The sequence below is a fragment of the Tachyglossus aculeatus genome, chromosome 18, assembly GCF_015852505.1.
Source record: "Tachyglossus aculeatus isolate mTacAcu1 chromosome 18, mTacAcu1.pri, whole genome shotgun sequence".
Taxonomy (NCBI): Eukaryota; Metazoa; Chordata; class Mammalia; order Monotremata; family Tachyglossidae; genus Tachyglossus; species Tachyglossus aculeatus.
The window spans coordinates 9,274,673-9,298,726 of NC_052083.1; the positions used below are offsets into that span (position 1 = coordinate 9,274,673).

At 55.9% G+C, this 24,054-nt stretch overlaps 1 protein-coding gene across 1 annotated transcript; it reads right to left on the bottom strand.

The window, feature by feature from the left end:
- Window positions 1-3,756: 3,756 nt before the first annotated feature.
- On the bottom strand, window positions 3,757-23,547 carry WDR97 (WD repeat domain 97). Its single transcript, XM_038760080.1, has 25 exons — window positions 22,786-23,547; window positions 22,577-22,698; window positions 21,789-22,494; window positions 19,940-20,082; window positions 18,246-18,482; window positions 18,051-18,141; window positions 17,801-17,933; window positions 17,496-17,617; window positions 17,284-17,350; window positions 16,890-17,048; window positions 16,526-16,756; window positions 15,687-15,779; window positions 13,248-13,410; window positions 12,754-12,867; window positions 12,607-12,689; window positions 11,889-12,026; window positions 11,537-11,761; window positions 10,429-10,521; window positions 10,031-10,228; window positions 8,736-8,857; window positions 8,456-8,618; window positions 7,742-7,789; window positions 4,614-4,756; window positions 4,181-4,242; window positions 3,757-4,039 (listed from the first exon to the last, which is right to left on the bottom strand). Exons 1-25 carry the CDS (start codon window positions 23,418-23,420, stop codon window positions 3,837-3,839), a joined length of 4,494 nt encoding a protein of 1,497 aa, XP_038616008.1. The 5' UTR covers window positions 23,421-23,547; the 3' UTR covers window positions 3,757-3,836.
- Between the last annotated feature and the right edge of the window lie 507 nt (window positions 23,548-24,054).

A 24,054-nucleotide genomic window follows, 5' to 3' on the forward strand; every position in this document is an offset into this window, starting at 1 on the left:
CTAACTGTGGCCAACCTGATTAGCTTGTAATCATAATAATAATGATGGCATTTGTTAAGCGCTTACTATGTGCAAAGCACTGTTCTAAGCGCTGGAGGGGGGGACAAGGTGATCAAGTTGTCCCACGTAGGGCTCCCAGTTTTAATCCCCATTTTCCAGATGAGGTAATTGAGGCTCAGAGAAGTGAAGTGACTTGCCCAAGGTCACACAGCAGACATGTGGCAGGGCCGGTATTCGAACCCATGACCTCTGACTCCAAAGCCCGGGCTCTTTCCACTGTTACAATGCTTCTCTATAGCCACCCCAGCCCTTACTACATTCATTCAATCGTATTTATTGAGCGCTTCCTGTGTGCAGAGCACTGTACTAAGCGCTTGGGAAGTACAAATTGGCAACATACACAGTGCCTGACACATAGTAAGCGCTTAAGAAATAGGGTTACTCCCCCTCTCCATCCCCCGTGCCTTACCTCCTTCCCCTCCCCACAGCACCTGTATATATGTTTGTATGTATTTATTACTCTATTTATTTATTTTATTTGTACATATTTATTCTATTTATTTTATTTTGTTAATATGTTCTGTTCTCCGTCACCCCCTTCTAGACTGTAAGCCCACTGTTGAGAAGGGACCGTCTCTATACGTTGCCAACTTGGACTTCCCAAGCGCTTAGTACAGTGCTCTGCACACAGCAGGCGCTCAATAAATACGACTGAATGAAATGAAAGAGGGGAGGAGGATGGGTTCGAATCCCTGCTCCCCCACATGTCTGCTGTGTGACCTTGGGCAAGTCACTTCATCATCATCATCATCAATCGTATTTATTGAGCCCTTACTATGTGCAGAGCACCGTACTAAGCGCTTGGGAAGTACAAATTGACAACATATAGAGACAGTCCCTACCCAACAGTGGGCTCACAGTCTAAAAGTGGGCTCACTTCACTTCTCTGAGCCTCAGTTCCCTCACCTGGAAAATGGGGATGAAGACTGTGAGCCCCAGGTGGGACAACCTGATTACCATATATCCCCCCAGCGCTTAGAACAGTGGTTGGCACATAGTAAGCGCTTAACAAATGGCAACATTATTATTATTATTATTATTATTAGGAGGAAGGCCCAGCCCCCTGAGGCCTAGCGCTCCACGTTACCTGGCACCCGCCATTGGCTTCCTTCTTCAGCTCGCCCCGTGAAGCCAGGCCCCGGCCACTTCCGGCCTGGCAGCCAATCAGAGAGCGCGTCTGGGCCGGGAGGCGGCCAGGCGACCAATCAGAGAGCGCGTCTGGGCCAGGAGGCGGCCAGGCAGCCAATCAGAGGCAGCGAGACGGCCGAGCAGGGTGAGGGCAATTGTGGGAGGTGGGGCTGAGGGGACATAATGATGGCCTTCGTTAAGCGCTTACTATGATGCCAAGCGCTGTGTACCGAGGGGTATACAATAATAATAATAATAATAATGATGGCATTTATTAATCGCTTACTATGTGCAAAGCACTGTTCTCAGTTTGTCCCACGGGGGGCTCACAGTCTTCATCCCCATTTTACAGATGAGGGAACTGAGGCCCAGAGAAGTCTATCTTAAGTGCTTAGTATGTGCCAAGCATTCATTCAATCGTATTTATTGAGCGCTTACTGTGTGCTGAGCACTGTACTAAGCGCTTGGGAAGTCCAAGTTGCCAACATCTAGAGACGGTCCCTACCCTTCCTTCTTCAGTTGTATTTATTAATAATAATAATGTTGGCATTTATTAAGCGCTTACTATGTGCCAAGCACTGTTCTAAGCGCTGGGGTAGATGCAAGGTAATCAGGTTGTCCCACGTGGGGCTCACAGTCTTCATCCCCATTTTACAGAGGAGGGAACTGAGGCCCAGAGAAGTGAAGCGACTTGCCCAAAGTCGCACAGCTGACAAGTGGCGGAGTCGGAATTTGAACCCATGACCTCTGACTCCAAAGCCCGGGCTCTTTCCACTGAGCCATGCTCATCATTTATTGAGCGCTTCCTGTGTGCAGAGCACTGGACTAAGCGTTTGGGAAGTCCAAGTTGCCAACATATAGAGACGGTCCCTACCCTTCCTTCTTCAATCGTATTTATTGAGCGCTTACTGTGTGCAGAGCACTGGACTAAGCGCTTGGGAAGTCCAAGTTGGCAACATATAGAGACGGTCGCTACCCAACAGCGGGCTCACAGTCTAGAAGGGGGAGACAGAGAACAAAACAAAACATATTAACAATATAAAATAAATAGAATAAATATGTGCAAATAAAATAGAGTAATAAATATGCACAAACATATATACATATATACAAGTGCTGTGGGGAGGGGAAGGAGGTAAGCCGGGGGGGATGGGGAGGGGGAGGAGGGGGAGAGGAAGGCGCTGGGGTGAATACAGAGAAGCAGCGTGGCTCAGTGGAAAGAGCCCAGGCTGTGGAGTCAGAGGTCATGGGTTCAAATCCCAGCTCTGCCAGGTGTCAGCTGTGTGACTTTCGATAAGTCAATTCACTTCTCTGGGCCTCAGTTCCCTCATCTGTAAAATGGGGATTAATAATAATGATGGCATTTATTAAGCACTTACTATGTGCAAAGCACTGTTCTAAGCGCTGGGGAGGTTACAAGGTGATCAGGTTGCCCCTCGGGGGGCTCACAGTCTTAATCCCCGTTTTACAGATGAGGTAACTGAGGCCCAGAGAAGTGAAGTGACTTATCCAAAGCCACCCAGCTGACAATTGGCGGAGCCGGGACTTGAACCCACGACCTCTGGCTCCAATGCCCGGGCTCTTTCCACTGAGCCACGCTGCTTTATGATGATGATGATGGCATTTGTTAAGCACTTACTACGTGCAAAGCACTGTTCTAAGCGCTGGGGGGGATACAATGTGATCAAGTTGTCCCACGTGGGGCTCACAGTCTTAATCCCCATTTTTACAGATGAGGGAACTGAGGCTCAGAGAAGTTAAAAGTGACTTGCCCAGGGTCACACAGCAGACTTGTGGTGGAGCCGGGATTCAAACCCACGACCTCTGACTCCAAAGCCCGTGCTCTTTCCCCCGAGCCACACTGCTTCTCATACTGTCAGTACCCTGCGCAAAGAAAGTGCTCAATAAATGACGGATCGATTGATTATTGCTTGCAGTCTATTGTGAAGTCTATGCTCAACAGTCACTTAACTTCTCTGTGCCTCAGTTACCTCATCTGTAAAATGGGGATTAAGATTGTGAGCCCCCCGTGGGACAACCTGATCACCTTGTATCCCCCCCCAGCGCTTAGAACAGTGCTTTGCACATAGTAAGAGCTTAATAAATATATATGTATATATGTTTATATGTATATATATATGTATATATATGTGTATATATGTATCTATATGTATATATGTGTATATATGTATATATGTTTGTACATATTTATTACTCTATTTATTTATTTATTTATTTTACTTGTACATATCGATTCTATTTATTTTATTTTGTTAGTATGTTTGGTTTCGTCCTCTGTCTCCCCCTTTTAGACTGTGAGCCCACTGTTGGGTAGGGACTGTCTCTATATGTTGCCAATTTGTACTTCCCAAGCGCTCAGTACAGTGCTCCGCACATAGTAAGCGCTCAATAAATACGATTGATTGATTGATTGATTGATTGATTGATAAATGCCATTATTATAACTGGTTGTCTCTCCATCTCTCCCCCCCCAGCTTCCTGCGGCCACTCGCGGAGCAAGGGGGAGCTAGCCAGTGGAGGGGGATTCTGGTGCGGGGCACGGCCACTGTTTATTCTCTCCAGGAGCCCCCCGCTCCCACCCTCAGCGGGGAGGGGTCCCGGGGCATCCCGCGGTGGCAGGGCCGGGGTCAGGGGTAACTGTCCGGGTGGGTGCTGTGCGGCAGGAAGTAGCGCTGCAGGGTTGGCTCCAGGAGAAGGGGTGGCAGGGGGCGGGTGGCCAGCGGCCAGCCCGGCGGGAAGGGCAGAGGCTCCACACGTGGCAGCGGCAGCTTCAGGGCGCGGACGAAGCCCGACAGGAGCGGCCCCGGCGGGAGCGGGGGCAGCCAGTGGCCTGTGGGGAGGCCAAGGATGCGGGGGGTGAGCCCATGGGGCAGGGAGGCTAAGAGAGGGAGAGCTTGGGGGGATAGAGAAGAGAGCTAGGGGTCCAGCCCCCCTCTGCCCTCACCATTTCCCTCCCACTCCCACCACTCACCATTTTGGGCCACCCTGCGGGGCAGCACTTTAGTCTCCTGGAGGCGTGGGAGGGGGCGGCTCCTTTGGGTGGCAGGGGAAGGGCAAGTCAACGGACCAGACAAGGCCCCTTCCTTCCTTCCTCGCCCTCCTCTCGGTCCCCAGGGGCAGCTCCGGGCCGGGGTGAAGGGGAGAAGGAGAGGAGTTGGGCGGGACGGATGCCGAGGGGTGCGAGGCCGGGGCCCAGGTGAGGGACCCGAGGATTTGGGGAGGTGGGACCAGAGGAGGTGAGCTCACTGCTACTGAGAAAATTAAACTTGAACGACGGAAAGAATTCCCCACAGCAAGGGTTGGGCCACCAAGGCTGGGTGAAGCCAAAAGGGCCCCCCGGGATGGGTGGAGGATCTGGGCCTCTGTTTTGGAGCCCCTGTTTCACCCTTCCCCCCGGGACTGACCGTGAGGTCCAGGGCAGGGGGACGACCGCATTGGGGGCCTGGTGGGCCTGGATCTCCTTCCGCAGCAGGGCCTCCAGCTTCTGCTCGCAGAAGAAGTTGAGGGCGTCGATTGGCCGGACTAAGGGGTCCTGAGGCTCCGGGGGCTTCAGGGGATCCAAGAAGGGGCACAAATGGAGAAACGGGAGGGGTTGGGATCGGCAGGAGGGCCGGGACAGGAGACAGGACCGGTAGACGTCGACTGAGGAGAGTAGGAACAGGCCAGTGGAAGAGCTGAGGGGCCGGGGAGGAGACGCTGCCAGTCAGTCGGTCAGTCAGTCGATTGTATTTATTGAGCTCTTACTGTTCTAAACGCTTGGGAGAGTACAATAGAATAATAATAATAATAATAATGGCATTTATTAAGCACTTACTATGTGCAAAGTACTGTTCTAAGCGCTGGGGAGGTTACAAGGTGATCAGGTTGTCCCCCTGAGGGCTCACAATCCTAATCCCCATTTTACAGATGAGGGAACTGAGGCACAGAGAAGAGAAGTGACTTGCCCAAAGTCACACAGCTAAGTGGCGGCACTGGGATTTCAAAGCCCTACTGAGAGCCCACCTCCTCCAGGAGGCCTTCCCAAACTGAGCCCCTTCCTTCCTCTCCCCCTCGTCCCCCTCTCCATCCCCCCCATCTTACCTCCTTCTCTTCCCCACAGCACCTGTACATATGGATATATGTTTGTACATATTTATTACTCTATTTATTTATTTATTTATTTATTTCACTTGTACATATCTATTCTATTTATTTTATTTTGTTAGTATGTTTGGTTTTGTTCTCTGTCTCCCCCTTCTAGACTGTGAGCCCACTGTTGGGTAGGGACCGTCTCTATATGTTGCCAACTTGGACTTCCAAGCGCTTGGCACAGTGCTCTGCACACAGCAAGCGCTCAATAAGTACGATTGAATGAATGAATGAACAGAGAAGTTAAGTGACAACTTCATCTGGAAAATGGGAATTCATAATCGCAATCATATTTTTTAAGCACTTATGTGCAAAGCACTGTTCTAAGCGCTGGGGAGGTTACAAGGTGATCAGGTTGTCCCACGGGGGGCTCACAGTCTTAATCCCCATTTTACAGATGAGGTAACTGAGGCCCAGAGAAGCAAAGTGACTTGCCCAAAGTCACACAGCTGACAAGTGGCGGAGCTGGGATTTGAACCCATGACCTCTGACTCCAAGGCCCAGGCTCTTTCCACTGCTTCTCTAATATAACAATATTCCCTGCCCAAAAAGAGCATACAGTCTACAGGGAGAGGCAGACATCAACAGAAATTCATTCATTCATTCATTCAATCGTATTTATTGAGCGCTTACAGTGTGCAGAGCACTGGACTAAGCGCTTGGGAAGTCCAAGTTGGCAACATATAGAGACGGTCCCTACCCAACAGCTGGCTCACAGGCTAGAAATAAATAAAGACAGATATGCACACAAGTGCCATGGGGCTGGGTAAGAGGATGAATAAAGGGAACGAGTCAGGGAGACACAGAAGGGAGCTGAATAAGAGGAAAAGAGGGGACAGTCAGGGAAGGCCTCCTGGAGGAGGTGAGCCTTCAACGAGGCTCTGAATGGGGGGAAGAGTCATTGCCTGTCGGATATGAGGAAGGAGGGCGTTCCAGGGCAGAGGCAGGATGTGGGTGAGAGGTCAGCGGTGAGATAGATGAAACTGAGGTACGAGGAGGAGGAGGAGGTTTGCATTAGAGGAGTGAAGGGCTGGGTTGGAGTAAGAAAGGAAGTAGGTGTGAGGTAAGATGGGGCAAAGTGATTGAAATTGTGTTGTGTCGTTGAAAATACACTTGAGACTTTTTCCTCTTGGCTGGGTCATCCCAACACTATGCTAGGAAATATTTGGACAGTGTTAACCGCCATTGGAAAACGTTTAGTACACATTTACTATTCTTTTTATTTTGCTAATGATGTGCATATCGCCTTAATTCTATTTGTTCTGACGATTTTGACACCTGTCTACATGTTCTGTTTTGTTGTCTGTCTCCCCCTTCTAGACTGTGAGCCCGTTGTTGGGTAGGGACCGTCTCTATATGTTGCCGACTTGTACTTCCCAAGCGCTTAGTCCAGTGCTCTGCGCACAGTAAGCGCTCAATAAATACGATTGATTGATTGATTGATTTGATTCTATTTGTTCTGACGATTTTGACACCTGTCTACATGTTTTGTTTTGTTGTCTGTCTCCCCCTTCTAGACTGTGAGCCCATTGTTGGGTAGGGACCGTCTCTATATGTTGCTAACTTGTACTTCCCAAGCGCTTAGTCCAGTGCTCTGCACACAGTAAGCGCTCAATAAATACGATTGAACGAATGAATGATTGAGTGTTTCAAAGTCAATGGTGAGAAGTTTCTGTTCGGTGCAGAGGTGGATGGGCAAACACTGGAGGTTCTAGAGGAGTGGGGAAAATGGCAGCAGTTGATGGGTGTTTGGACTCGGAGGGGCAGGGGGAGTGGAGGAACTGATTGAGAGCTCACCTCCTCCAGGAGGCCTTCCCAGACTGAGCCCCTTCCTTCCTCTCCCCCTCGTCCCCCTCTCCATCCCCCTCATCTTACCTCCTTCCCTTCCCCACAGCACCTGTATATATGTTTGTACATATTTATTACTCTATTTATTTATTTATTTTACTTGTACATATCTATTCTATTTATTTTATTTTGTTTGTATGTTTGGTTTTGTTCTCTGTCTCCCCCGTTTAGACTGTGAGCCCACTGTTGGGTAGGGACTGTCTCTCTATGTTGCCAACTTGGACTTCCCAAGCGCTTAGTCCAGTGCTCTGCACACAGTAAGCGCTCAATAAATACGATTGATTGCATGATTGATTGATTGACTGTCTCTAAATGTTGCCAACTTGTACTTCCCAAGCGCTTAGTCCAGTGCTCTGCACACAGTAAGCGCTCAATAAATACGATTGATTGATTGATTGATTGACTGTCTCTATATGTTGCCAACTTGTACTTCCCAAGCGCTTAATACAGTGCTCTGCACACAGTAAGCGCTCAATAAATACGATTGATTGATTGATTGATTGACTAATTGGCAAAGGAAGCACCACTGGAGAATTGCTCTTTTAGAGTTCCTCACCTGCTGGGAAGCCCCCTCGGGAAGTGAGCGCTTGTTCTTCCGGTGAGCCTGGAAAGACGGAGGCTGGTCAGCCGCGCTCCCGCCCAGCCTCCTCCATGCCCTGGCAGGCTGGACCAGCCTGGGCTCCACCGCCTCCCCTCTCATCTACGCCAGCCCACCCCATCCACAGTCTTGGCCCAATTTTTTGGGGAGCAGGGTTGGGGAGGTGGGGGGATCCAGGATTAGACCCTAGAAGAAGGTCAGACTCCTTGCCCTTGTACTTCCAACTTGTACTTCCCAAGCGCTTAGTACAGTGCTTTGCATACAGTAAGCGCTCAATAAATACGATTGATTGATTGATTGATTGCCCAGTGCTGATGTGGAGGGAAGCAGCGTGGCCCAGTGGAGAGAGCACGAGTCTGGGCGTCAGAGGACCCGGGTTCTAATTCCGGCTCTGCCACCAGTCCGCCGTGTGACGCTGGTCATGTCCCTTCCCTGTGTCTCCGTTCTCTTCTCCCTCCTACTTAGATTGTGAGCTCCGTAAGGGGCAGGGACTGGGTCCAACCTAATTAACTTATGCCTACCCCAGCGCTTAGAACAGCGTTTGACACATAGTGCTTAACAAATACCATTTAAAAAATCTTGCTGGGGAGGAGTTGAAGCGTTAGAGCGGAGTTGGGTGCCACCCGTCGAGAGGCTGGGGACCAGGGAAGACAAGGGGGAGGGGGCCGGGACCTTCAGCTCCTGGATCATGCCGTCCAGGTGGTGCTCACAAAGGGCCTTCAGCCTGGCCTTGCTGGCGTTGGCTTCGGCCTGCACCCAGCCCTCCATCTCCCGGCGCAGGAAGCCGTGTGGGTCCCGCAGGCCGAGTTCTCCCAGCAAGGCCCACAGGATCGCCCTGGGGAGGAAGAAGAGCTGGGGACCCACCTTTGTGGGGGCTAGAGGAGCCGTCGGGAGGAGGGGCTGGCGGAGAGGAGTGGCCCGGGGTCTCAGGGGCCGGGGGCAGCGGGCTCACCTCTGGGTAATGGGGGAAGAGAGGAAGTACGCCATCAGCTCCAGCACCACCTCCTTCGTGCCATCTCCCAGCTCCATCAGAACGTGCAGCGCCAGCAGAACGAACCTCTTTTCATCCTCCGCCTGGAGGGACGGGGTTCTGTCAGCCCCGGGCCCCTCTGCCCGGAGAAGACGTCGGGTGGCGGGGAGGACGGACGCGGGAAGGGAAGAGGAACCTTAGTCGGGAGGGCCCCGCTTCCAGATGGGAGCTGTGAACTGCGGCAGGGGTGGCCCCGGTAGCAACAGGGAGGCGAGGGGGAGAAGGAGGAGGAAGGAGAAAGGAAGAGGAGGAAGGGAGGAGGAGGAGGAGGAGGAGGAAGGAGGAGGAAGAGGAAGGAAAGAGGAGGACAGAGGACGGAAGAAGAGGGAGGAAAGAGGCTGCAGTGGCAGAACTGGAGCCAGCCCATTTGCGGATCTTTTTGAGTTTTTTTTATCGGATTTGTTAAGTGCTTACTATGCGCCAGGCACCGTACTAAGCACCGGGGTAGGTAATAATAATAATGATGGTATTTGTTAAGCACTTACTATATGCAAAGCACTGTTCTAAGCGCTGGGGAGATACAAGGTGATCAGGTTGTCCCACGGGGGACTCACAGTCTTAATCCCCATTTTACAGGTGAGGGAACTGGGGCACAGAGAACTTAAGTGACTTGCCCAAAGTAACACAGCTGACAATTGGCAGAGCCGGGATTTGAACCCATGACCTCCGACTCCAAAGCCCGGGCTCTTTCCACTGAGCCACGCTGCTTCTCTTCAAGATAGAAGCTAATCAGGTTGGACTCAGTCCCTGTCCCACGTGGGGCTCACAGTCTTAATCCCCATTTTACAGCTGAGGGAACTGAGGCCCCGAGAAGTGAAGTGATTTGCCCAAGGTCAAATGGTGGACAAGTGGAGGAGCCAGGATTAGAACGCAGGTCCCTCTGGCTCCCGGGCCCGGGCTCTAGCCACTAGGCCACGTTGCTTTTCAGCCCCACTGGGAGATTCCCTTCAGGGAGTCAGGCCGGGCCAGCTGTCAGGACGCCCCTGCATCTGCCCCGGGGAAGGGACACATCCCGCAACAGTCCAGCTCAGCCGGGGCCTCCTCTGGGGCTAAAGTAGAGGCAGAGCTGGAGCGGAGGAGCCGCTCCCCTGTTTCCTCCTCTCTGCTCCGTCTCCCCTCTTCCTTTCTCACTTGTCCGGGAGGCAGAGGAGCGGGTGGGCCCGGGCAGCCGGCAGGGGCCGTGGGTTGAGGAGTGGGGGGCTGGGGGCCTGGGTTACCAGCAGGCCTGGTGGGGGCTCCTGATTGAGCAGGCTGAACAGCAGGTCCTGCAGCTCCCGTCTCTGGTCGAGCGAGAGTTGGGGCAACAGGAACAGCAGCGCCTGCAGCACATCCGCGGCCTCGGCCCAGGCGGCCCCCGGCAACGTCCCCAGCAGCAGGTTCACCAGGCCCGAAAGGGAGCTGGCCTCCGGGAACGCCTGCCGGAAACACGGGCCATCGGGGCACGGGGCCGGCTATCACCGGGCCAGCCCTCCCTACCCAAGGCAGTTACCCCTCCGGCTCTCCCTAGCCCCAGGAGGTTACCCCTCCGGCTCTCCCTCCCACCGCACCCCGTGCCCTCCCCCTCTTCGTTTCCCGGTCACCCCCCAACACAGGGTCCCAGCCCTGGCCCTGGCACCTGGAGGCTGAAGCCGGGAAAGAGTTTCTGGAACCACTCGCTGGCCAGGTAAGGCAGCAGGAAGGAGGGCAACGAGGGGCTGGAGAGGGAGCCCTGGGCCCCAGAGAATGAGGATCAGGGATCATCTGGGCTAGGCCCCTGCCTCGGAGCTGCCTGTGGCTCCGACGGGCAGGGTGACCCTAGCCTCGTTCCCGGTCACCCAACCCCCAACACTCTGGCTAAAATAGCCCACCCGCTCCCTCCACCTTCTCCAAAGTAACCCTCCCGCAGCCAGCCCGATCTCCTTCTCGCCCCCTCCTCCGTTCAAGTAGACAGAACAATATTGCTAAATCCACCCTTTCCTCTCCATCCAAACTGCTTCCATATTGATCCAAACGCTTATTCAATCCCACCTCAACTACTGCATCTAGCGCTTAGAACAGTGCTTTGCACATAGCAAGCGCTTAATAAATGCCATCATTATTATTATTATCTACCTCCTCGCTCACCTCCCTGCCTCCCGTCTCTCCCAACTCCAGCCCATATTTCACTCGGCTGTCGGATCATTTTTCAGAAAATAAAGTTCAGTCCACGTCTCCCCACTCCTCATCGGTTGCCCAACCATCTCCACATGGAACAGGAACTCTTAAGCATCAGCTTTAAATCACCTTGGGCACTGCTACCTTACCTCCCTTATTTCCTATTCCAACCCAGGATGCTTACTTCGCTCTTCTTCCATCACCAAACCATCCACCATGCCTCTATGTCATCTATCTCTCCACCGACCCCTCGCTCACCTTCTAAATCCGGCCTGGGACTCCCTCCCCCTTCTTAACTCTCCCAGCCTTCAAACCCTCCTAAAATCACCCCTCTTTCTAGAAGCCTTCCCCGACTATGCCCTCATTTTCCCTACTCTTTCTCTCTTGCACTTGGATTTGTACGACTTATTCACCCGCCCCGTCGGCCCATAATAGCCGTACCTTACGTTAATGTCTCTCTCTCCCTATTGACTGCAAGTTCCATGTGGCCAGGGAACGTGTCTAACCCACTCTGCCATATTGTGCCCTCCCAAACGCTTTTTCCAGTGCTCCGCACACAGTAAGACACTCAGTGGTTCATTGAGTCCCACCTGCCGTGAGGGAGTCTGGGAAAAGGATGTGGTGCTCGAGACGTCCAGCTCCCACTCTTCAAGGCTATCGTAGTCCTCCTCCTCCTGCTCCTCCTCCTGCTCTTCCTCTTCTTCCTCTTCCTCCTCTTCCTGCTGTGGTTGCTCCTGCTCCTCTCCACCGCGGCGTGGTCGCAGATAGAGCAGTCGCCGCTGCCGCTCCCTGCTCAGCTGTTCCTCCATCTCATACTGCAGACACGAGGTGGGGGGAGCTGGGCTGGGGGGACCACCGTGGACTGGGGCCCTCCTCCTGAGCCCTGCCTGCCAGAGACCCCCGGACGGCAACGCCCCTCAGCGCCCGGCCCCCTTTCGATACCTGCCGTTGGAGAGCGCCGAGGGGTGCCAGGACCGTGGCCTTCCCCGGGCCCCCCATCTCCTTCTGGGGCCACAACTGCTGCAGGACCACGGAGTTAGGGACGAAGCCAGGGAGGATGCAGGGTGCCGGCTGGCGTGCCTGCTTGAGGGAGGGAAAGGGCGGGGAGAGGGCAGGAGGGCACGTGTAACTCTACCCCAGGAGACAAAGCATCAGACGGGCCTCCTCTCTGGACTGGGGTGGCCCTGGAGACGGGGGCAGAGTGGGGAAGAGATCAGCTCCCCTACTGAACTGAAAACCCACCTGCCTCCTCCAGACATATCACTAGGCAACGATTCTTCTCTCCAACTACGATGAAGGCACTTTTTTTTTAAAAAAAAACTGTATTTCATAAGCACTTAGTGCCAGGCACTACACTAAGCTGGGATAGACACAAGCTAATCGGATCGCACACAGTCCGTGACCCACACCAGGCTCACGGTCTTCATCCCCATTGTACAGATGGGGGAACCGAGGCACAGAGAAGAGGGGTGACTTGCCCAAGGTCACACAGAGGACAAGTGGAGAGGCCGGCATCAGAACCCCGGCCCTTCTGACTCCAGGCCCGGGCTCCAGCATTGGGCCACGCTACTTCTCACTCTGGCTCCCAGTTCTGGGTTCTAGATCCGACGGGTCTCCCTCTGTTAAGGTTTGTCTGTGAACGGGAATGACTGAATCACACCCACCCGCACAGGGTCGACGGCCCAAAGCCGGACTTGGGCTCAAGGCTGAGGGACAGGATGTTCTGGGGAGGAGCAGGGAGGCCTCGCGGGGCAGGCCGGAGTCATCGGGGGGCAACGGGAGGGTGGAGGGGTAGCCAGGATCTCACCTGGAGGGCTGAGCTGGCCCCGTAGGTCCGGCGGGCCGCTGGGAAGAAGCCCGGGAGGACTGGGACTGGACCCTGGGCCGCTGTGAGAGAGCTCCGTCCGAGTCGGTGCGGAGGCTGAGGGGGAGGCGGTGTCAGTGCTCAGCTGATTCTCCTTACCTCCCCAGCATCTCCACCCCGCCCGGCCGCCTTCTGCCCCCCACAGCCCCTGCTCCCCGCCCCACTGTCCCCTGCTGTCCCCTGTATATATGTTTGTACATATTTATTACTCTATTTATTTATTTTACTTGTACATATCTATTCTATTTTATTTTGTTAGTATGTTTGGTTTTGTTCTCCGTCTCCCCCTTTTAGACTGTGAGCCCACTGTTGGTTGGGACTGTCTCTATATGTTGCCAACTTGTACTTCCCAAGCGCTCAGTCCGGTGCTTTGCACACAGTAAGCGCTCAATAAATACGATTGATGACGATAAATACGGTTGATGATGCTGGCTCACCCTCACGCTGGACGGGGACTGCGGTGCTGGGGGCTCGACGGCCGAGGAGCCCCGGGATCCCGGAGTGGGCAGAGGACTCGGAGGAGCCGGGGGGGGGCATGTCTGCCAGCTGCAGGTCCAGGGACAGACCCAGCTTGGAGCACAGAGAGCCCTTCGCCAGCAACTGGGGAGTAAAGTGGGGGGGGGGGGGGTGAGGACCTTCAGCTGGGCACTGGAGGGAGGGACACGGTTCCCCTGCCCTCAAGGAGCTGACGTTCGGAAGGGGAAGGCATTACATACACACAAGACACTGGTCAGCGGGCCAACTGAGAGCTGGCAGTTTGATGGAGGAGGCGGTACACCCATACACTCATATACATGGGCTTTGGAGTCAGAGGTCATGGGTTCAAATCCCGGCTCCGCCAACTGTCAGCTGTGTGACTTTGGGCAAGCCACTTCACTTCTCTGGGCCTCAGTTACCTCATCTGGAAAATGGGGGTGAAGACTGTGAGCCCCCCCGTGGGACAATCTGATCACCTTGTATCCTCCCCAGCACTTAGAACAGTGCTTTGCACATACTAAGTGCTTAATAAATGCCATTATTATTATTATTACATACTCTCTCTCTCTCTCTCTCTCTCATGGTGCCAGGGAACTAGGCACATACACACTCACGCACACCCTGAGTCAAGGATATGGGTACACAGATGTGGAAAGGGAAGCTGATCCGTAGACACAGACGTCAAGCAAAATCAATCAATCAATCAGTCAGTCAATCAATGGTATTTATTGAGCACTTTCTATGGTCAGAGCACCGTACTAAGCGCTTGGGAGAGGACACTACGACAGAATGGGTAGACACATTCTCTGCCTGTAGAGAGCTTACTGTATAGAGGGGGGAATCAGAGATTAATATAAATAAATAGATTATGGATGGGTACATCATCTAAACTGGGAGCCCGCTGTTGGGTAGGGACCATCTCTATATGTTGCCGCCTTTCCAAGGGCTTAGTACAGTGCTCTGCACACAGGAAGCGCTCAATAAATACGACTGAATGAATGAATGACTTCTTCTAGACTTCTAGACTTCTAGACTGTGAGCCCGCTGTTGGGTAGGGACCATCTCTTTATGTTGCCAACTTGTACTTCCCAAGCGCTCTGCACACAGTAAGTGCTCAATAAATACGACTGAATGAATGAATGAATGAATAAGTGCTGCGGGGATGAGGAAGGGGTGAATAAAGAGAGCAAATCCAAGTGCAGAGGTGACATGGAAGGGAGAGGGGGACAAGGAAGTGAGGGCTTCATCTGGGAAGGCCGCTTGGAGATGGGTAACAGGGCAAACGCATGGCACAAGGAAGATGTCCAGGGACCACAGCAGGGGCTTGATAGGGGTTGGGCGGGAGTTGTTCCCTGCTGAGTCTGGGATCCGGAGGGATCTGTTTTTCTGCCGCTGGCTGGAATGTGAGGGCCTGCAAGGGCAGGACGCACTTGCTCCATTGCAGCTGGGACCAAGAGGGGACCGCAGGGCCAGTTCCTGGTTTGAGGCCACAGCTGGGAAGGCCTGGGACAGGAGAGACCCATCCATGGCCAGGCACCCTCTCACAGTGCCAACGGCAGGCCAGCGCCCTGCCCCATCCCCCCTGCCCTCTGCCAGGGCCCCGCAGGACGGGCAACCCAGAAAGCGGCGGAGAAAAGCTAATGGTTCCATCCTCAAGGTCCCAATTCTGGAGAACGGTGGCCCCCACTTAATAATGGCATTTATAATGGCATTATAAGGGACCCACTTCAGCCCAGGGGTCCCTGCCTTGGAGGAGTGTACAGTCTGATAGTCCCTTCCCCACAGCACCTGTATATATGTTTGTACATACTTATTACTCTATTTATTTTACTTGTACATATCTGTTCTATTTATCTTATTTTGTTAGTATGTTTGGTTTTGTTCTCTGTCTCCCCCTTCTAGACTGTGAGCCCACTGTTGGGTTTTATGTTGCCAACTTGTACTTCCCAAGCGCTTAGTACAGTGCTGTGCACACAGTAAGCGCTCAATAAATACGACTGACTGATTGATAGGAAAGACAGAATGTGCAGTCAAGCACGAGCACTCATACACACATCCACCCCCACAAAAACACACAAGCACATATCCTTCAGCCCTGGGATTGCTAAAAGATTTGAAACAAAGAAGGGAAGAGTTTAGATGTTGAGCAGGGAGGGAGACAATCCGGGTTGAGGAATGGCTTGTGCCGCGGCTCGGAGGTAGGAGAGCTGCGGGAGTGAGGAGCGGAGAGGCTACGCGGGCTCATCTGGGCCTCAGAGAGGGAGCCACTCTGTCAAGAACCCCAGGCCCACAGAGCAATCCCTCTGCCTCCAATCCCCCTGGGCCTCGTCCTGGGCTGGATGGGGGACAGTCACAGGGGAGAGAAGAGGGGTGAGGAGGGGCAAAGTGGGAAGACTCACCAGGGAAGCTGCGCTGTGGAGCTGGAGGGCTGGGGGTTCCAGATCCTTCATCCCCGGGGAGCGACGGGACTGACGGGACTTTTTCCCAAGAGCCTAGGGAATAGGAGGACGGGATGGGAGGCGGGCCAGAATCGTGCCTGCTTCCGAGTGACTCTTTCTTGCTCAGACCTTCAAAGAGACATCATACGCCAGCCGGGAGAAGAACATCTGCTTCTCAAACCCCCTCCCAGCCCCCCACTGGTAAGCGATCCTGCCACGACTCAATCAATCAATCAATCAATTGTATTTACTGAGTGCTTACTGTGTGCACAGCACTGTACTAAGCGCTTGGGAAGTACAAGTTGGCAACATATAGAGACAGTCCCTACCCAACAGCGGGCTCACAGTCTAGAAGGGGGAGACAGAACAAAACCAAACACATTAACAAAATAAAATAAATAGAATAGATATGTAGAAGTAAAATAAATAGAGTAATAAATATGTACAAATAAATATGTACAAGTAAAATAAATAGAGTAATAAATATGTACAAACATATATACATGTATACAGGCACTGTGGGGAAGGGAACGAGGTAAGATGGGGGGATGGAGAGGGGGATGGGGGGAGAGGAAGGAGGGGGCTCAGTCTGGGAAGGCCTCCTGGAGGAGGTGAGCTCTCAGTAGGGCCTTGAAGGGAGGAAGAGAGCTAGCTTGGAGCCTAGACTCCCCAAGCCAACCCTGGCTACGGGAGAAAGGGGCTGTGTCAGGGTCCGTTCCCGGGGTCCATGCTCGGGGTCCGTGCCCAGGAGGGTCCGCCCGGCCCTGCTCTTCTCCCGCCAGCTCCAGGAGGGGACTCACTGTGGAGGCTGGGCTCTGGGCCCAGTCAGGCATGGCCACTCTGGGGACCAGGGCCTCTGGACCCTCCGCTTTGGTCAGCGACATCTGTGGCCCTCGGGAGCCAGAGCGAGGGGCAGCTGGGAAAAGGTCTAGATGGTGTTCCCAGAACTCCGGAATGGTCCAGACAGAGCCTGAGCCCTGGGCCCTGTATCCCTCCTTGGGTGGGAGTGGGGGGTCTGAATGGCCAGGCGGCTGTGGAGAAGAATTTCATACAGACAGAGGTCCCGTGGAGAAACACTACCATCCCCGCCGTTCCCCCGGCTGCAGGACTCCCGCCATCCCCACCCCCAGTCCTCCCTGACATTTCTTCCCGGGCTCCCCTCACCGGGATGGGCAGCGCCGGACCATACAGCAGGGCCAGGTAGCTGTGGAAGGCTTCGTCCTGCAGCCGGCGAGTGCGGGGAGCTGGGGAGACCGTGGGGGACACCTGACCCTGTGCCAGGAGCTGTAGGTCTTGGTTCCGAGCGGCCAGATGGGCGCAGGCCTGTGGGGTCAGAGGTCACGGCTCCACCCCTCCCCAATCCCCTCCCGGACCAATTACAGGTCCAGAGAAAAACAAGACGAGACCTAGGAGAGTCCTGTCACCCTGGAGACGGCACGGTGGGGAGAGGGAGCTAGAGACAGAGGAGCAGGGCGGGTAAGGGTCACAGAACAGGGCGGACCCCGGGCCAAAAAGAGCAGGCACACTTCCTGTATTTCTCCATCCCACTCCCTGGTACCTCCCGGTCCTCCAGTTCCTTCGGTTCCTCCTCTCCGCCCTCCGGCTGACTCCCTGGCTCCTGAGGCCTGGATACAGGAGACCCGCCATGCGGTCACAGATGTAGGCCGCCGTTCCGGCACACCCGGAGGGAACGTGGACGTGGAACACACCCGGGCCGCCGATCCCGAGTCCGGCCCCGGGGCGGGCCGGGGGCCGGGGGGGTGCTCTTACAACCGGCCGGAAGATGAGGCCGCGGGGCTCGGGCGCGGGTGATGAGCAGGGGTCAGCACCTTCTCGCTGGAAGACGGAGGTGGCGGCTCTTCCGGGGACTCCGGCTGCTGCTGGCACGTGACCTGGTTCGCGGCAGGGCGGGGGCCCGGCTCGAGACCCCATCCCTTCCCGGCAGAGACCCTGGCCCCCAAATGTCCCCCTCCCCCGGACCCTCTGAGGCAGGGTCTCCGGTCTCTGGTGGAGTCGGGGACCTCTCCCTCTCACTTTCTCCTCTCCTGTCCCCTCCCCGCTCTTGCCGCAGGCACCTTAATCAAGTAGGCCGTGGGAAGATAGACCGTGTGGGGCAGTAAGCAGAGGTGGGAGCCTAAAGCCAGCACCAGGTCCCCCTTGTCATTGCAGAAGGTCATATCCTGCGGCGCGGTATCCAGATACAGGATCCTGCGGGACAGCGGACGAGGGCATCGGGGAGGGCGAGGAGCAGAAGTCTGCCGGACCGGTCCCCAGGCGGCGGTGGGCTCTCTCCCTCTCCCCGGTCCCTCTTCGCTGCCCTCCAACCTGAGCAGCTGGTTCTGGGCCGTCCAGATCCGGACGGTGCGGTCCAGGCTGGAGCAGGCGTAGATCCGGAGGGCTGGGCAGCAGCACAGGCCTGGGGAACCGACGGGGAGGGGGCATGGATCACAGCCGGGGACGGAGCAGAGCTCGGGGCGCCAGGTTTGGAGGGCGGCGGCCGAGCGGGCAGCGCTGACCCACCGGTGATGTGATCGGTGGGGTCGTCCTGGGGCCGGTGATCCCGCCGCGCCCCGTCCTGCAGCCCGTACTGGACGAGGCCGTACGTGGCGCTGCCCGGCGCCTCGAAGGCCACGGTGAGTTGGGTCCCGAGCAGGCAGAGGCCCACGGCTGGGTGGCAGCAAGGGAAGCTGCGCAGAAGGGTCAGGCTCTCCTCCGCGTACGGGTACACCCGCCACATCTTCACCGTCAGGTCTGCCCCTGTGGCGGGGAGAGGGAGGAGGCCCCGCGGGGACCCTCGGGGACCAGCGCCGTGGGGACCCGGGGCGGGGGGGGGGGGGGGGGGCAATTCTGCGGGGATAATATTGGCATTCGTTTTAGACTGTGAGCCCACTGTTGGGTAGGGACTGTCTCTATATGTTGCCAACTTGTACTTCCCAAGCGCTTAGTACAGTGCTCTGCACACAGTAAGCGCTCAATAAATACGATTGATGATGATGATTAAGCGCTTACTATGTGCAAAGCACCGTTCTAAGCGCGGGGGAGGTTACAAGGTGATCGGGTTGTCCCACGGGGGGCTCACAGTCTTCATCCCCATTTTCCAGATGAGGGAACTGAGGCACAGAGAAGTTAAGTGACTTGCCCAAAGTCACATGGCTGACGAGTGGCGGAGCCGTGGAGCGGTGCGGGGACGGATGGATGTGGGAGCGGGTACGGACGTCGCCTGAGGCAGAGACCGGACCGAGTGACCTCTATGGTCCCTTCCAGCCCGGGAATTCTAGGGCAGTTGAGACCCAGAGACTTCTAGACGGTGAGCCCACTGTTGGGTAGGGACCGACTCTCTATGCTGCCAACTTGGACTTCCCAAGCGCTTAGTACAGTGCTCTGCACGCAGTAAGCGATCAATCAATACGATTGAATGAATGGAAGAGTTTAGGTCTCCCAGGCCCTCAAAGGGCAGCACAGTCCCTTAACTTCTCTGTGCCTCAGCTTCCTCAACCCTGGAATGGGGATCGAATTATCCACTCTGCTTTTTGGGATCGAGTTATCCACTCTGCTTTTTGGGATCGAGTTATCCACTCTGCTTTTTGGGATCGAGTTATCCACTCTGCTTTTTGGGATCGAATTATCCACTCTGCTTTTTGGGATCGAATTATCCACTCTGCTTCTTGGGATCAAATTATCCACTCTGCTTCTTGAGATCGAATTATCCACTCTGCTTCTTGGGATCGAATTATCCACTCTGCTTTTTGGGATCGAATTATCCACTCTGCCTCTTGGGATCGAATTATCCACTCTGCTTCTTGGGATCGAATTATCCACTCTGCTTTTTGGGATCGAATTATCCACTCTGCTTTTTGGGATCGAATTATCCACTCTGCCTTTTGGGATGGAATTATCCACTCTGCTTCTTGGGATCAAATTATCCACTCTGCTTTTTGGGATCGAATTATCCACTCTGCTTCTTGGGATCGAATTATCCACTCTGCTTTTTGGGATCGAATTATCCACTCTGCTTCTTGGGATCGAATTATCCACTCTGCTTTTTGGGATCGAATTATCCACTCTGCTCTTTGGGATCGAATTATCCACTCTGCCTTCGGCTTAGACTGCGAGCCCTACGTGGGGCAGGGACCGTGCCCGGTCGACTTACGTTGTATCTACAGCAGTGTTTGGCACATAGTGGCGGAGGAGGGACTGAGGAGAGGGGCACTGACCGGTGGATAAGAGAGTTTGGGCGCAGGAGGCCAGAACGCTGACGGGGCCGGGGCCGTGAGCTGCCGTGTGGAAGAGCGGGCGGGCAGAGAGCCAGTCCAGCACGCTCAGCGACCCGTCCTCATAGCCCAGCACCGGCAGGAACCTAGGTCCGGACAGAAAAGGGTCATCTTGGGACCTCCTGCTCTTTCCTGATCTCCAACTCTCCCCATCCCACCCTATTCTCTCCCCCCACGCCGCGTCTCCGTTGTTCCTTCCGCGAGCCAAGAGCTCCCATGAGGGGCACTGGATTGGTTCTGGGGTTGGACTTCATTTATTCATTCAATCGTATTTATTGAGCGCTTACTGTGGGCAGAGCACTGGACTAAGCGCTTGGGAAGTCCAAGTTGGTTAACATATAGAGATGGTCCCTGCCCAACAGCAGGCTCACGGTCTCGAAGACTGTTGGAGTTCATTCATTCATTCATTCAATTGTATTTATTGAGTGCTTCCTGTGGGCAGAGCACTGGACTAAGCGCTTGGGAAGTCCAAGTTGGCAACATAGAGAGACGGTCCCTACCCAACAGCGGGCTCACGGTCTGGAAGACTGTTGGAGTTCATTCATTCATTCATTCAATTGTATTTATTGAGTGCTTCCTGTGGGCAGAGCACTGGACTAAGCGCTTGGGAAGTCCAAGTTGGCAACATATAGAGACGGTCTCTACCCAACAATCAATCAATCAATCAATCATATTTATTGAGCGCTTACTATGTGCAGAGCACTGGACTAAGCGCTTGGGAAGTCCAAGTTGGTAACATATCGAGACGGTCCCTACCCAACAGTGGGTTCACAGTCTAGAAGGGGGAGACAGAGAACAAAACATGTTAAAATAAAATAAATAGAATAGATGGAGAAGCAGCGTGGCTCAGTGGAAAGAGCACAGGCTTTGGAGTCAGAGATCATGGGTTCAAATGCCGGCTCTGCCAACTGTCAGCTGTGTGACTTTGGGCAAGTCACTTCACTTCTCTGTGTCTCAGTTACCTCATCTGTGAAATGGGGATTAAAACTGTGAGCCCCCTGTGGGACAACCTGATCACCTTGTAACCTCCCCCAGCGCTTAGAACAGTGCTTTGCACATAGTAAGTGCTTAACAAATGCCATCATCATCATATGTACAAGTAAAATAAATAAATAGTGGGCTCACGGTCTAGAAGAATGTTGGAGTTCCTTCCCAGACTGAGCCCCTTCTTTCCTCTCCCCCTCGTCCCCCTCTCCATCCCCCCGTCTTACCTCCTTCCCTTCCCCACAGCACCTGTATATATGTATATATGGTTGTACATATTTATTACTCTATTTATTTATTTATTTATTTATTTTACTTGTACATTTCTATCCTACTTATTTTATTTTGTTGGTATGTTTGGTTCTGTTCTCTGTCTCCCCCTTTTAGACTGTGAGCCCACTGTTGGGTAGGGACTGTCTCTATGTGATGCCAATTTGTACTTCCCAAGCGCTTAGTACAGTGCTCTGCACATAGTAAGCGCTCAATAAATACGATTGATTGATTGATTGATTGATTGATATTGGAGTTCATTCATTCATTCATTCAGTCGTATTTACTGAGCGCTGGCTGTGTGCAGAGCACTGGACTAAGCGCTTGGGAAGTCCAAGTTGGCAACATAGAGAGACGGTCCCTACCCGACAGCGGGCTCACGGTCTGTTGGAGTTGAGACCGAGGCTGGGCCTGAGGTTTGCTCTGGGCCAGGGGTTGAATTTGGGGTCGGGGCTGAGACAGGGTTTGGGTTTGGGGTCGACGTCGGGCTCAGGCCAGGGGTTGAGGCTTGAGGCCGGGACTGCGGGCCCTCCCTCACCGATTCCTGTCTTGGAAGTTCAGGGGCTTACAGCTGCGCCTCCTGAGCTCCCGCCCGCGGAGCCGGACGTCGCTCCAGGAGGCTTGGGCGGCGGCGGGGTCGGGCAGATGGTGGTAGAGGTGGAGGCGGCAGGGCCGGGGGGCCGGGGCCGGAGGCGGGGCGACGCGCTGCACCACCTGCACGGGGCTGACCGCCACGTTGACCCTCAGCAGGCCGCCGCCGCCCGTCAGAACGAGCAGGGTCTCTCGGACCAGGCAGTAGGCCGCGGCCGCGGGGGAGCCCGCGGGGCCGTCGTCGAGCTGCAGGGCGGCCACTGGCCGGCCGGACGGGGCGGCCAGCAGCCGCACCGACCGGTCCCGGCACAGGCAGAGCAGGCGCCGCGGGAAGGCGGCCCGCGGGGCGGCGCAGATCGGGGGCGCGGCCTGCAGGGCCAGCACCGGGGCGGGCAGGGCGGCCAAGGGCACGTACAGCTCCCGCAGCCGCCACAGCTCCACCCACGCCGGCCCCAGGGCCACCACCGGCGCCCCGGGCCGGGCCGGGGGCAGCAGCCGGGTCACCTCGGGGTGGGCCGCCCCGGCCCCGGCCTGCAGCGTCACCTCCCCGACCTGTTCGCCGGCGTCCAGGTCCCACGTGCGCAGCGTCCCGTCTCGGGAGGCGGACAGCACCCGCGGCGTCGAGGGCAGGACGGCCAGGGCGGTCACCGGGCCTGAGGGGAGAGGGGTGGGTGGGCGGGCGGGCGGAGGAGGGACGGGCCCGGGCGCGCGACCGGGGGGCGGACGCGTCCTTACCCATGTGCCCCACGAAGACTTTCCGGAGCTGCCACTGGGCCTCCCACACTTTGACCGTGCTGTCCCGGGACGCGGTGACCACGGCGCCGGCCGCCTCGCAGTACGCCACATCCGAGATGGTGCTGCGGGGTGGGGAGGGGGCTCGGCGGGGACCCGGGGCCGCCGCCGCGACCAACCCCGCCGCCCCCCCAGGCGGCCCGCACCCTCACGTCTTATGCAGCTCCCTGCGCACGTCCAGCCTCAGCCCCTTCTCGAGGTCGAAGGTGGCCAAGGCCGACCCGTAAGTGGCGAAGCAAAGAGGGAGGGCCCCGGGAGGGGCGGGCAGCTTCAACGCCAGGCGGGCCAAGGGTCCGGGGAGCCCGTCGGCGGAGGAGGAGGAGGAGGTCGGCTCTAGGTGCCGGCGGAGAGCCAGCCGACGGCCCCCCGCTCGGAGCTCCCAGAGCGTCAGGCCTTCCGGGCCCCCGGCCACCAGTAGCCCGGACTCGGGCACCAGGGCGCAGCAGCAGAGGGCCCGGGCCGCGGGAAGCGTGCTGAGCGACAGTAACCGCAGGTCCGGGCCCAGCAGGGCCAGCCCCGCCGGCCCCCAGCCCACGAAGTGATAGAGGCCCTGGGGCGGCAGCGGCAGGGCCACCAGCCCGGACAGCTGTACCGGGGCCGGGGCGCTGCCCCGGGCCCAGCCGTCCTCGCCGTGCACCAGCAGCCGGCGGCCCCCGGCCTCCAGCAGCACCAGCCGCCCGCCCGCCGCGTCCTGCGCCGCCGCCCGCAGCCCCGCCGCCACCTCCAGACGCCGCACCAGCTCCAGGCCTTGGGTCAGATGAGACAGCCGCCGCTCCGCCTTCCGCATCTGGTGGCCGGAGAACCTGAGGCTGAAGCTTCCTCAGGCACCGGGGGCTGGGGTGCAACTAAAGCTGGGGTCCCACGGAGGGGACGATGCCCATCTCAGATGGCGTGGGACTTGGGGGTTGAGGACCGGTCAGGGGTAACTAGGGACGTGTGGCCCCTGGGCTTGAAATTGGCCAGCAGACCACGGGGGAGCAGAATCTGGCTCTATAAGGGTTTTCTTTTCTTTGCACGTGTGTGGGTGCCGACGTGAGCAGGGAGAGGGTCTCCCTGCCTGTCCCAGCCACCCCCGACCTTCTCCAAGACTACGCGGAGCCCACGTCGCAGCAAACTCCAGAGGCGGCGGGGCCGTAGGGAGGGAAGAGGGTCGCCCGGCTCCGGCGTGAACGGCTCTGAGGAGGCTGAGGGGGGGAGAAGCTGCCATGGGATGGAGACTGGTCCCCGGCTTCCCTCCCTCCCCAGGGGTTTCATTCGCAGATAATGATAGTGGTATTTGTTAAGCGCCTGCTATGTTCCAAGGCCCGTTCTAAGCGCTGGGGTAGATAATAATAATAATGATGGCATTTGTTAGCTCTCTTCCTCCCTTCAAGGTCCTACTGAGAGCTCACCTCCTCCAGGAGGCCTTCCCAGACTGATCC